Source organism: Schistocerca gregaria, chromosome 1 (assembly GCF_023897955.1).
Source record: "Schistocerca gregaria isolate iqSchGreg1 chromosome 1, iqSchGreg1.2, whole genome shotgun sequence".
Lineage (NCBI taxonomy): Eukaryota > Metazoa > Arthropoda > Insecta > Orthoptera > Acrididae > Schistocerca > Schistocerca gregaria.
Window position 1 is genome coordinate 1,021,427,410 of NC_064920.1, and position 15,164 is coordinate 1,021,442,573.

The window sequence follows — 15,164 nt, forward strand, 5'->3', positions numbered from 1 at the left end:
ACTTTTAATTTTATATTGGTGTGTACTTTTTCGTAGTTAATGTGTCCTATATTAACGTCGGCATGTATTTGGTGTTATCACTTTATCCCTGTGTGCGCCGTAATCTTAGTCTGTGGTGGTGGTTAGTGTTTAACGTCCCGTCGACAACGAGGTCATTAGAGACGGAGTGCAAGCTCGGGTTAGGGAAGGATTGGGAAAGAAATCGGCCGTGCCCTTTCAAAGGAACCATCCCGGCATTTGCCTGAAACGATTTAGGAAAATCACGGTAACCTTAGTGTGTGTGTGAGATACAAGTGAACGGAAGAGCTGTCGTTCGATTCTATTTATTATTGTCAATCTTGGTATCTTTGCAGTTCACGTGTCGTACGAACGAATAATTGATCTTTGAGCCAGGAGCAGTCAGAGCGTCCTTATGATTTACAGTTAGGAAGTGACCCTGTTCTAGGAGAGTTCTGTTGCAAAACCGGGAGCGGATGATGTTGGAGGCAGCTGGACATGAACTCCTTTTTTTTCCGTGGTTAAACGAAAGTGTGCTAAGTCAAATGTCACAAATTACTTTTTGCTTACTCAAAGTGAAATACTTCTACAGACGGTAAAGTAACCTCTGGTGTACCACAGGGGAGTGTTATGGGACCATTGCTTTTCACAGTATATATAAATGACCTATTAGATACTGTCGGAAGTTCCATGCGGCTTTTCACGAATGATGCTCTAGTATACAGAGAAGTTGCAGCATTAGAAAATTGGAGGGAAACGCAGGAAGATCTGCGGCGGATAGGTATATGGTGCAGGGAGTGGCAACTGACCCTTAACATACACAAATGTAATGTATTGGGAATACATAGAAAGAAGGATCCTTTATTGTACGATTACATGATAGCGGAACATACATTGGTAGTAGTTACTTCTGTAAAATATCTGGGAGTATTTCTACGGAACGATTTGAAGTGGAATGATCATACAAAATTAATTGTTGGTAAGGCGGGTGCCAGATTGAGATTCATTGAGAGAGTCCTTAGAAAATGTAGTCCATCAACTAAGGAGGTGGCTTACAGAACACTCGTTCGATCTATACTTGAGTATTGTTCATGAGTGTGGGATCCGTAGCAGGTCGGGTTGACAGAGGAGACAGAAGAGATCCAAAGAAGAGCGGCGCGTTTATTCACAGGGTTATTTGGTAAGCGTGATAGCGTTACGGAGATGTTTAGCTAACTCAAGTGGCAGACCCTGCAAGAAAGGCGCTCTGCATCGCGGTGTAGCTTTCTGTTCAGGCTTCGAGAGGGTGCGTTTCTGGATGAGGTATCGAATATATTGCTTCCCCCTACTTATACCTCGCGAGGAGATAACGAATCTAAAATTAGAGAGATTCGAGTGCGCACGGAGGCCTTCCGGCAGTCGTTCTTCCCGCGAACCATACGCGACTGGAACAAGAAACGGAGTTAATGACAGTGGCACGTAAAGTGCCCTCCGCCACATACCATTGGGTGGCTTGCGGAGTATAAATGTAGATGTAGATGTAGATATTCTTGTAAGTGAAAACATTTCCCTCCTAACTATCACATTACAATTTATTGCTTTACCGTCACGACGGCACCATTATCTACAATGAGGTGACAGAAGTCAAGGGATACAGCTTATTATCTTGTCGGACTTCCTTTTGCCCGCAGTAGTGCAGCACCTGTACAAAGAAGGAACTCGGCAAGTCACTGGAAGAGGCCTGCAGAAATACTCAGCCACGCTGCCCCTATAGCCACGCATAATAGCGGAAGAACTGCCGATGCAGGCATTCGTGTACGAACTGTCCTCTTCATTATGTCCCATAAATTTTCGATAGGGTTCATGTCGGGCAATCTTGTGGCTAAATCAAATCGCGCGAACTATCCCGAATGTTCTTCGAACCAGTCGCGAACTCTTGTAGCCCAGTGACACGGCTCACTGTCATCCACTAAAATTCCATTGTCGAAAGGCAGCAAATGCCTTGTACCAGAGGATCCAGTCCATTCCATGTAAACACAGGCCTCACCACTATGGAGCCACCACCAACTTGCACGATACCTTGTTGACAACCTGGTCAATGGGTTCGTGTGGTCCCGGACACACTCGAACCCTACCATCAGCTCTTGCCATCTGAAACAGGCCCAACCGATATGGTCACGAGCCCAGGACGATGTCGTTCTACTAGCAAAGGCACTCGCATCGGTCGTCCGCTGCCATCGCCCATTAACGCCAAACTCCGCAGCCTCTCCTGACGTATACGTTCGTCGTACGTCTCACATTGATTTCGGCGGTTATTTCACGCCGTGGCGCTCATCTGTTAGCGCAGACAACTCAGTACAAATGCCATTGTTAAGTAAAGGCCGTCGGCCACTGCGTTGTCCGTGGTGGGAAGTAATGCCTGATTATTCGGTATTTTCGGCACATTCTTAACACTCTGGATCTCGGAACACTGAATTCCCTGGCGGTTTCCGAAACGGAACGTCCGACGCGTCTAGCTCCAACTACCATTCCGAGGTCGAAGTCTGTATTTCTTGTCGTGCGGTCATAATCACGTCGGAAAACTTTCACGCGAATCGTCTGAGCACAAATGACAGCTCCACCAGAGCACTGCCATTTTATACCTAGTGTGCGCGATGTGCATATCGCTATTCAATGACTTTGGCACCTCGCTGTATTAGACGATTCATGAGAACATTCATCTCATTTCCAACCAAATTTACATATTTCACATCGTATCCGAAAGTATGTGAATACGGTTGCACATGACGTCACTTTAACAGTCAAGATATACATTGCCGTATTTCAGAATGAAGCAGAGATTGGTAAAACTTTTAAAAAAATGTAATTAGACTTTCGTAAGTTTTTACGAAGGGAACGTATTCACATAATTGATCTGCCTTTCAGTACTTGTATGTGGTTACAGTTACCACTTGAAAATGGCACACATGTTGAAATCGCGCTCTCAAATAAATTCAGCAAAACAAGTGGAACATGTCGTTCCTCAAATTCTGAAGGGCTGTGGGTCCATATAAACTGTAAATAGTTTTTGTGGGGTGATCTCTTAGATATCATGAATCTTAAATCGTGATAACCTTAAACTATTATCCTACTAGCGTTCTACATCTACCTTTCCCAATATATGTGTTTGTGGTGGAAGTAATTACCCGCTTAGTGTCCCTACTATTTCGTGTACGTACTTCTACACTCTGCAGACTACTCTTAATTGTCGTGACGGATGGACATTTACCTTTCAACCTGTTTCATACAGGGTATTGCTTTTATTTCTGTAACACTTCAGAATTCGAATCAAGAACAACTGCCGATATGTTAATTAGAAGTAGGTATCTTTGATGTAGCGGAACAGCTACATCAATCATCACTTAATAAAAGCAAGGCCTCCGGTCCAGATTGTATACAAGTCAGGATCCTTTCGGAGTATGCGGATACAATGGCTCCATATTTAGCAATCAAATACAACTGCTTGGTAATCGAAAGATCAGTACCTAAAGGTTCGCAACTTGCACAGGTCATACCAATACCAAGAAAAGGAAATTGGAGTTGTATGTAAGCTGTTTAGATTTTTTAAATTGGTAACGCAACGTAGCGCTCAGTATAAAAATCACTGGTTGTGCTGTGTGCAGTCTGTGGCTGGTTTGCATTTTTGTTCGCTATTGTAGTGTTGGCAGCTGGATGTTAACAGCACGTTGCGTTGCGCAGTTGGAGGTGAGCCGCCAGCAGTGGTGGATGTGGGGAGAGAGATGGCGGAGTTTTGAAATTTGTAAGACTGGATGTCATGAACTGCTATATACATTATGACTTTTGAACACTATTGAGGTAAATACATTGTTTGTTCTCTATCCAAATCTTTCATTTGCTAACTATACCTATCAGTAGTCAGTGCCTTCCGTAGTTTGAATCTTTTATTTAGCTGGCAGTAGTGGTGCTCGCTGTATTGCAGTAGTGCGAGTAACGAAGATTTTTGTGAAGCAAGTGATTTGTGAAACGTATAGGTTTTTGTTAGTCAGGGCCATTCTTTTGTAGGGATTATTGAAAGTCAGATTGCGTTGCGCTAAAAACTATTGTGTGTCAGTTTAAGCACAGTCATGTATAATTTTTCTAAGGGGACGTTTCATATGTCGACACTTAGCCGAAGATACCTCACTTGAATCTTCTGGTTTTTTCTTGTAGTTTGTGCAATTAGTGGAGCCTTTGTTTATTGCTAGCGCGTAATTGTAGAGAGAATTTCCTTTGTATTTGTAGTTTTTCATTCTTGTACAGTAAAACAGTTGTGGCATGCATGTAGGTTTGCACCAAGTATTTCGCAGCAGCGCTTCCAATTAACGAGATATTATTTTCAATTTTATGTTAATGTGTTTTCTTGTTTTCATCTTCAAATTGTGTTTTTCTGAGTTGTCTTGTGAAATATTGTGACAATAATGGCGTGTGAAAAACGTAATACTAGGCTCCAAAGTAAACTGAGATATGACAGTGAAGACGAAAGCCGTGTGTTAGCGCCGCCGAGTGAATTAACTAATGTTCAAAGTAGTTATTTGGTAATTGTGCATAGGGCAATGGAGCGGGCTGCAAATAATGGTGCAGGCAGTGAAACAATTAGTGAGCTGGGAAGCATTATCGATCGATCGGTTGGCAACAGCTTGCCTCAGGAATCCGAAATGACTGGAAACAATCATGCAGATACTGTAGATTCATGTTTTGCGTCCTCGCCGTTTTCTCAAATAAGTCAAGACACATTTTCTGCTTTTCAATATGCGAATATTGCTAGTTCAAATGCATTGCTGAATAGCACTAAGGAACATGTTTCAGACACCAGTGCATTGTTATTACAATTAATGCAACAAATGGGACAAAAGCTTCAAACGTAATGCACAATGGAACCAAATCTTCAAAAGTTAGACACAATGGAACAACACCAGAGACAAACACAGCAACAGTTAGACACAATGGAACAAAATCAGAGACAAACACAACAAACGCTTCAAAAGTTAGACACAATGGAACAAAATATTCGGACGTTAGACACCACACGTGAACAAACAATGTATTTACCTCAATAGTGTTCAAAAGTCATAATGTATATAGCAGTTCATAACATCCAGTCTTACAAATTCCCAAGCTCCGCCATCTCTCTCCCCACATCCACCACTGCTGGCGGCTCACCTCCAACTGCGCAACGCTACGCGTTGTTAACATCCAGCTGCCAACACTACAATAGCGAACAACAATGCAAACCAGCCACAGACTGCACACAGCACAGCCAGTGATTTTCATACAGAGCGCTACGTGGCGTTACAAATAAAAAATAATCTAAACAGCCTACTTACATACAGCATTGGGACAGACATTTACACTTATTTCAAATGTGCTGAATGAAATGCCTCATGACTCCACTGCTTTACCACCTATTCTTGTACTGAAGAATGAAGAACCACCGAACAGAATCAGAGAGCTTGTACCTTTTCCGAATACACATAAACTTCGACACAAAGACATAACTGATTTGGCTATTAAAAATATAAATTCTGCAGCAGACAAAAGGAGAAAACTACACGGTAAAGCAAATGGAAATAAATTATATATTGGTCAGAAAGTTCTCAATAAAGCTCATTCATTGTCACATAAGAAGAAACAGTTGAGTCACAAATTCTTTCTAGTTTACAATGGACCTTACAGAATCCGACGTATACCACATGATAATTGCGTTGAAGTTGAAACTCTGCGTACTAGAAAGAGCTTACACTACATTTCACACATAAAACAGTTTATTGAAAGATAATCTGCTTTTTAACTTTGTCTTTGCCATATAACTTTTCACTTTACTAGTATGCTTTGTCAGACTTAGATCTGTTAACATGCAACAATGTTTGAAGTTAAATATCCAATCAAGAACAAAGAGAACTTATTTAAACATATATTACGAATGAATTGTTATTGTGAACAGACGACACAGTGTTATTGTGTGTGTGTACGTTCTTGCTTGTTAGTTGCACGATTACTTAACGACTACAAGACTCACATACTTAGAACATTTACCAGTACTGCTAATGAGATTTTAATGCAACATTTGGTTTACTTGAAAATACATTCTGGATTTAAAGTACTTTCTGTGGGATACCAGATGACACAGTGGTTAGTTTATGTGACAGATACACGATTTTATCACGATGCTACTAATGAGTGACAATTCACAATGTTGCTTTTCGGTGTTTCTGTTTTATACCTACACAGTTTTTCTGTAAAAAATGTTTTAGTAGTAACTTTTGTGGAATAGCTACAATGAGACAGCCTTTTCTCTAGCACAATACGTTACAGCACAGTAATTTCTTCATCACGGCAATAAGAGTAATAACTAACATATCTATACGCAAAGCATTTCACTTTTGTTTATCATGAGGTAAGTACATTGACTGCTGCAGAACTTAGCTTTCAGAGGACGATAACTACGACACTTCCACAGAGATTGTCTTACAAAAAGAAGCACAGTTTAGCGCTACAGTACACGTATTTTAGTGATTAATTTTGTACTTAAAACATTTATTTTTAAAGATATTTGAAGTAGAATGATACAAATATTAATGTTAGTCAGGGCCATTCTTTTGTAGCGATCATAGAAAGTCAGACTGCGTCGAGCTAAAAAATATTGAGTCTCAGTTTAAGCACAGTCATGTATAACTTTTCTAAGGGGACGTTTCAGAGTATCCCACTGAATTACAGACCCATATTACTAACGCCGACTTTTATATGATAATGGAAAATTTGCTGTGTTGGAACGATAAGAATTCAGAAAAAATCGTTATTATGAAACACAACTAGCTCTTCATTGTCACGAAGTAGTGAGTGCTATCGACAGCATATGTCAAATCAACTCAATTTTTTTAGATTTCTAGAAGGTTTTTGACACCGTTCCTCACAAAGACTTCTAATCAAGTTATGTGCTTATGGGGTATCGTTTCTCAGTTGTGCGACTGGAGTCGTGAGATCCAGTTCGTAGTAACTGACGGAAAGTCATCAAGTAAAACATCAGTAAAATTACAAGGAAGGTCAGCATTGGCCATAATGTTGATGATTTATTAACAACAAAATCGATTTCAAACTTTTGCGTCGCATTGGTAGACATTTGCAGAGTTTCAAAAAACCGACCCTACAATTGTGTTGCGCTCTATATTAATATCACTGGGGCCTCACCAAATCAGTTACAGTCACAATGTTGTGATATCTGCACCTAGGAAATGTTTTTAGAATTGCGAGTGTTACAGTGCTCTAACGCAGTACATACGCTACTTGAAGCAGCATCTCTGTATCATTAATTTTTCTCAAAGGCGGAGAGACTTTGACAGAGCAAACACAGTCGCCGTCATGGGAAATACCTGTTGATGACGGGTATAGTCCTTGACTACCGGAGTTCGCATCAACGAATAAAAAACGGCAGAGCGGTCACTCGCCAGTTCACTGCTGGAAAGCAATAACAGTTGAACAACAAAGCCATTTGAAATTACCACTTCGCTGTGGGATACAGGTGCCACTGTCACACAAGTGATCCTCCCCTCTCACCTCCCCCCCCCCCCCCCCACCCCTCGCCCGTTTACATATGACAAATAGTGAAGAGATCAACATGGGCATGGGCGCTGTGACACCGTTCCTTATTCGAAGCTAGGATTAGGAACCGTGACTGATGAGTACTTGTTACACAGCCTTTGCATGAAATAAGTACATTGTTAATCATATGAGACAAAACAACAGGACAATATTCACGCCGGTTAGAGTTATTCTCTGGTTAGGGATATTCAGATGTTTATAAAGGATGGAATGTGGTTCTCGATGCTCACAACTATATTTTTCTTTAAATTCTATATTTAAAAGCAGGTAGAACTGTTGTTTAACAAATATTCATATATATTTTTGTTTAGCAAAAGAAATATCGTTTTACTTCTAGTTCATCTTCTCATGAAATTGTGGGTAAAAAAGACAGATGGCAACAGCCAGCGACCGGGCTATTGGCCTCCCTGCAGGTGGAGTACAGCCTTCCTTCACCGCGGCGCTAGTAGGGGGCCAGTAGCTAGCCCATTACCTTCGCCTCATTGGGAATGATCCCCGGTACTCCTTTGAGTCCAGGATGAGTGGACCTGGGACCACAATGGAGAGGCTGGAATGAGAAAAATCGTCACCCCTCTCCAGGATTGGACACGGTACTTTAAAGTTCGGAGTCTAGTGCTCTACCCATCAGACGACCATTTCTCAACCCTCGTGTCACGACACATTAGTGGGTCACGAATACGTGTCGGGCGTGTCGTGAGATTTTTAATGACTTCTAATCTTCCTCAGATGAAACGTTCAGAACTCAAAAGCATTGTCAGCACATCGTCTCTTGATGTAACCCACCTTACGAGAAATCGCTCACCACTGTACGTGATTGCACGCATTTAAAAGTGTATCCTATCATAATAATTATATGTTATTTGCATTCAACTCTAAAACTTTTATGTGTTTTCATTTTTGGATCCAGCAAAAAGCCACATGCGGAGGTGTTGCAGAAGTTTCAAACGAACTTTGTTGTGCCCCAGATAAAGAAAAAGCTGGAGAAATGCAGCACTAGTCTACCACGACCGCCGAAAATGTCAGTATTCATAGTGCATTTACGTTTGGCACAAAACTGCAAAGCACGTTAACGAAAATAAAGTAATTTGTTCATTTCTAGAGATTGAACAGATTATTGAGGCATATATTTTTTGTTTAAAGAAGAAGCATATCAATTATATGTATCAACTAAAGAGAGCTATTATTATTAAAAACTATGATTCATTATTTGTTAGTTTCCACTCGACTTATAAATAAATATAGAACTTAAGTAAGCATAAAGGAATCGCTATTAGTGACAGTTTAGTTATTTACCTTACGAGTACAAACCACTATGCGCTCCCTCCAGCTACTAACGAATACAATAAAAGAATAGAAAAGCCTAAAACAATTATAATGTGTCGTTCATTATTCATACCACGTCCGTATTTCCGGCCCGCTGATCATCTTCAGAGCTAAGTAGTTACGTCAGCACGTTGTTGTCAGTATCAGAATCACACATCAGAACACAGTATTCTTATGTGAGGTTGGGATACAGGTAAGACGCAACTACGTAGGTCTGAAGATGATGGAGATCGAAACCGGAAAGCAGGCCGCTGTGGCCGAGCTGTTCTAGGCTCTTCAGTTCGGAACCGCCATGCTTCTCCGGTCGCAGGTTCGAATCCTGCGTCGGGCATGGATGTGTGTGATGTCCTTAGGTTAGTTAGGTTTAAGTAGTTGTAAGTCTAGGGGACTGATGACCACAGATGTTAAGTCACATAGTGCTTAGAGCCATTTGAAACCGAAAATTAAAACTATTGCAAATTTCAATACAATTGTTGTCCTCTCTCAACGAAAATGTGGGGTATAGAGAAGCTAGAAATGTTTTGTAAGGAAAATCTAGAAAATCGAGGTCGGCCAATCGATGTACATGTACTCCCATATAATCTAACAGGCAACCTCTAACTTAAGCAAGCCTGAAGGCCACCCTATCGTTCCGAATTAGGTCAAAATGTTTTGAGTAACACTCCACAGACACCACGGCCGTGTTCTGAAACAATGTCTGTTATACTCAGCCTCTGGCAACCTCCGATAGTTGCGGACAGATGTTCAGCGACAATGGATCAGGCTGGCTACCAAATACTTTTAGTTATCGTTAAGGCTCCGACGTCACGCCATCGCTATCAGGACTAAACGTGGTTGTAAACTGCTAATGACTATACTTGCCACAGCGCGGATATTACTTCTATTGTGCTAGGGTCTCGTATAGTGCTCGCAGAAACACGTTTCATTGTAAGCGACAAAGCGCAGGGTAAAAGTCATTGTGGGAGCGGGTCCTGAACAATTACAGAATTGTTACTTCTCAAGTAATAGAACCCAGTACGTTTTCATCGATGGTGAGTGTTCATCGGAGGTGACGGTATCATCCGGAGTGCCCCAGGGAAGTGTGGTAGGTCCGCTGTTGTTTTCTATCTACATAAATGAACTTTTGGGTAGGGTGGATAGCAATGTGCGGCTGTTTGCTGATGATGATGTGGTGTACGGGAAGGTGTCGTCGTTGATTGACTTGGACAGGATTTGTGATTGGTGTAAAGAATGGCAGCTAACTCTAAATATAGATAAATGTAAATTAATGCAGATGAATAGGAAAAAGAATACTGTAATGTTTGAATACTCAATTAGTAGTGTAGCGCTTAACACAGTCACGTCGCTTAAATATTTTGGCGTAACATTGCAGAGCGATATGAAGTGGGTCAAGCATGTAATGGCAGTTGTGGGGAAGGCGGATAATCGTCTTCGGTTCATTGGTAGAATTTTGGAAAGATGTGGTTGATCTGTAAAGGAGACCGCTTATAAAACACTAGTACGACCTATTCTTGAGTACTGCTCGAGCGTTTGGGATCCCTGTCAGATCGGATTGAGGGAGGACATAGAGGCAATTCAGAGGCGGGCTGCTAGATTTGTTAGTGGTAGGTTTGATCCACACGCGAGTGTTACGTAAATGCTTCAGGAACCAGGGTGGGAGTCTCTAAACGAAAGGAGGCGTTCTTTTCGTGAATCGCTTCTGAGTAAATTTAGAGAACCAGCATTTGAGGCTGACTGCAGTACAATTTACTGCCGCCAACTTATATTTCGTTGAAAGAGCACAAAGATAAGATAAGAGACATTAGGGGTCGTACAGAGGCATATGGGCAGTCATTTTTCCCTCATTCTGTTTGGGAGTGGAACATGGAGAGAAGATGCTAGTTGTGGTACGAGGTACCCTCCGCCACGTACCGCATGGTGCATTGCGGAGTATATATGTAGATGCAGAATTTCTAGAGTCATCGCTCTATGTTCCGTTGGAATAGAGGCTTCTCGCCTGCTGACCTGTGTCCGCGCATGTAGATCATGTTGTTGATGGCGCTGGTGCCGCCCACGGCGCGTCCCGTGGCGATGTGGCAGCGGTCGTGCTTCTCCCCGCGGCAGGCGCTGGTCTGGGGCTGCGTGCGGAACTCCCAGATGTGCGGCGGGGCCACCGAGAGGCCCGTCAGGCCGGGCACCTGGGTCCAGTGCGGAAGCTCGGACCCCGCCTCCAGCAGCAACACCTGGAAAGGCCTTCGTAAAGCTTTTCACCATCTTAAGCGTAATTACAGACGTATTTTGCGAAGTTAGTGGAACACAAACGTTTAAAAATATACATGGCAACACTTTGCTATCGATGAAGTATACTCTTGTTGTGATGGTTTGATGCAGATTTCCATAATGCTTCCCCCCATCTTACTCCCTCCCTCCTCACGCAGTCCTCTTCAACTCTGCACAACTACTGAACACCATGTCCAACGTGCTGACTAGTCAACCTTTGGTCTCTATCTTAGCTGTCATCCCACACTTGCATCATCCAACTGACAATTCCTTGATGCCCCAGTACCTGCCCTATCAGACGATTTCTTCTTTTAGTCAACTTCAGTCGCAATTGAATTTTTATTCCCTAGTTGAGTTCAGGATTTCATTACTTATGCAATCTGCCCATGTAATATTATACTAAAGCACTTTCTCTCTAAAGCTTCTACTCTCTTCTTCTCTGAACTGCTTATCGTTCGCATTACACGTTGTACAAGGCTACACACCATACAAAAAGACTTCGGAAGAGACATTCCAACACACAAATTTATGTTCCATCATCTTTCGGGCGTGCACTCGGGACAGCGACAATCCCGAGTGCACTCCCGAATGATGATGGAACATTATGTCCGCCGCGAAAACTTCAAGAATCACTTAAATTTATATTCCATATCAATAAATCTCTCTTTTTCTGAAACTATTTCCTTGCTCTTTCAGTCTGCATTATACGGATGAGGCTTCATCCTAACGTGATCAAATTGTAAATTTTCACAATCAACATGTGTGGGCTGACGAGAATCCGCACGCAATTGTGCAATCACGTCATCAACACAGATTTTCTGTGAACGTTTGGGCAGGCATTGTTGGTGAGGTCTTGACTGGGCCCCATGGTCTTGCACCTACGCTCAATGGAGCACGTTATCATGATTTCATACGGGATACTCTACCTGTGCTGCTAGAACATGTGCCTTTACAAACACGACACAACATGTGGTTCATGCCCGCTGGAGCTCCTCCACATTTCAGATGAAGTGTTCGTACGCTTCTCAACAATAGATACGGTGACCGATGGATTGGTAGAGGCGGACCAATTCCATGGCCTCGAAGCTCTCCTGACCTCAACCCTCTTGACTTTCATTTATGGGGGCATTTGAAAGCTCTTGTCTACGCAACCTCGGTACCAAATGTAGAGACTCTTCGTGCTCGTATTGTGGACGGCTGTGATACAATACGCCATTGTCGAGGGCTGCATCAGCGCATCAGGGATTCCATGCGACGGAGGGTGGATGCATGTATCCACGCTAACGGAGGACATTTTGAACGTTTCCTGTAACAAAGTGTTTCAAGTCACGCTGCTACGTTCTGTTGCTGTGTGTTTTCATTCCATGATTAATGTGATTTGAAGAGAAGTAATAAAAGGAGCTCTAACATGGAAATTAAGCGTTTCCGGACACATGTCCACATAACATCTTTTCTTTATTTGTGTGTGAGGAATGTTTCCTGAAAGTTTGGCCGTACCTTTTTGTAACACCCTCTGTATACTCCCTACTATGGTCATTATAAATTATCTTGCATGCCAAATAACAGGTCTCAACCAATGACATTGCTTACTTCCTGATCTTATTCTCTCACCAACACCTAACTTAATGAGACTACCATCCATTACTTCTGTTTTACGTTTATTGTTATTCATTCCACAAACCCTTTTCAAACCGTTACCTTTTCATATTTAATATTGCATTAGTATACTTCAAACTTTTTTTCTTCTTCCTCACCTGTGATTCCCTTTCCGAATTCCTCCTTGGTTTTCTATTCTGCTTCTTCAGTATGACAGATAACATCGACGAAAGGCTACAATCTTTTATTACTACCTCCTGACCTATCGCTTCCATGTCTTTCGACACTTAAAATAACTGTTAGGTATCTACTCAAATGAATGCTGTTACAAATTTTAAATATTATTCATACATGAGTATCATGTGGAGGTTCCAGCATATTTTGACCTCTAAACGTTCGCTGAAGATCATGAAGGTAGGCACGTGGATATCACGTCCGTCACACATCACAAGCCGTACCCCACTTATCTATTTTGGGGCACGCCATGTCTCTATTTATTTACGTCACATATGAAGACTGCAGAAAGTCATATCTCCTTTCCTCCAGTCACAGTGCACTATTTCAGCAGTACTTAAAACGGAACAGTCAATCAAAATGGGGCCCCAGAGCAGTCTTTTGGCTGTGCTCTGAACGACACAAGTGATCTAAATTTACTGCACAATGTACGATAGTAGTTATTTCGAAAATTACGTAACTGTTGATGCACGAGTAATTTGCAGTTTTTCCACATCTAAAATACAGCAGCAGAACAGACACACCCACCCAACCCCCCCCCCCCCCCCACACACACACACACCAAACAAAAGGATTTTGTGAAGTGTTACTATGCAAACGCTGTGCCGAAGATATGTTAAATGTTTTTTATATTCGATCTGAGGCCTTATTTCGTACACTAGAGGACTACAATACATAAATTTTACAGGGTGTTATAGCTTTTTATTAACAATGATATTGGCCTATTCGAGTTTATGTACGAAACAACTTTAAAAGAAGGCAACATTTACTCATTGGAACTATGATGTCACTGATGTCCAAATCTGTATTTCCCATGATTACTAATAAAACCAAAAATTTATTCCTAATGCGCCATAGTATGACATATAAAAACACACAACGGCCAAACGAAATGGCCAAGCTGCGTTACAGTCTGGCAATAAAATATTTTGACTTGATATTTATTGCGATTTCTCGATTAAACTACGTACCTTGGGACTTCGCAAGCAAAATTTCATAATGCGAAACCTTTACGTACAACACAACATTGCAGAAGACAGTGTAGGGAGATGAAACGTTGACAAAGACAATGGTTGGACAAGACAGCATAGACGTTTTTCGTCGCGGCGAGACCTTTTTACGAAATTTCAGTCACCAACTTTCTCTTCCGAATGCGAAAATATTTTGTTGAGAGCAACCTACATAGGTAGGAATGATCATCAAAATAAAATAAGAGAAATCAGAGCTCGAACAGAAAGGTTTAGGTGTTCGTTTTTCCCGCTCGCTGTTCGGGAGTGGAATAGTAAAGAGATAGTATGATTGTGGTTCGATGAACCCTCTGCCAAACACTTAAATGTGAATTGCAGAGTAGTCATGTAGATGTAGATGTATCTCCAAAAAAACGATTTTTGAATGTAAATAAAATTATAAATCAAAATAAGTGAAAACTTTGAGTACAAGGACACACACACATACAGGCACATGTAACTTACAGGAATGATTATGCAACTATAACTGCACATCTCAGATTGTCTTAAAATTCGAATTTTTCACCAAAATTAAAGTTATTTCTCCAGATATGTACATCTTCGACCACAAACCACATGAGGCACAGCTGTCATAATTTAATTGTTGTATTAGATATTAAAATGCAAATGGTTTTTATAATGGCAAAACTGATAAAATTTGTAATTTGAGCTGCGCTTGTTCGTTATCTACACTATGCTTTGCAGACACAATGGACCAACAAATTGAATATTTTTACATCTAAATTACCTTTATTACTCATTAAAATACACACATCTTCATCTACATGTATACTCTGAAACCAGCCTTCCGATGTGTGGCGGAGCGTGCTTTACATACCAGTGTCACTTCTTCCTTTTTCTGTTCCCTTTGTTTACTGGCGCAACCGAAATAAATTGTGTGTTATGCTACGAGCGTCCTGCGGTCTTTGTAACACATACAAAATTAATCGAAGCACCTAAAAATAATAAAGTGAAAACTGCGCATGGATACTACTGGTGATCTCACTCAAAGCTTAAAGCGCATTTGTTTCGCCTTGAATTGCTAAAGTAATTACGATGTTGGTGTTGACAATGTCTCATGCCCGCTATTTCAGCTTCAGTTACCCCACCATACATCTGTACGTCTTTTCATAT

The 15,164-nt window shown here is 41.4% G+C and overlaps 1 protein-coding gene across 1 annotated transcript in view; it reads right to left on the reverse strand.

Moving 5' to 3' along the window:
- The window catches only part of LOC126285005 (glucose dehydrogenase [FAD, quinone]-like), a 65,629-nt gene that overhangs the window by 35,170 nt on the left and 15,295 nt on the right, over window positions 1-15,164 (reverse strand). Inside the window, exon 2 of the mRNA XM_049984352.1 lies at window positions 10,939-11,156. Coding sequence (XP_049840309.1) covers window positions 10,939-11,156 — 218 coding nt within the window. The remainder of the gene's footprint in view (window positions 1-10,938; window positions 11,157-15,164) is intronic.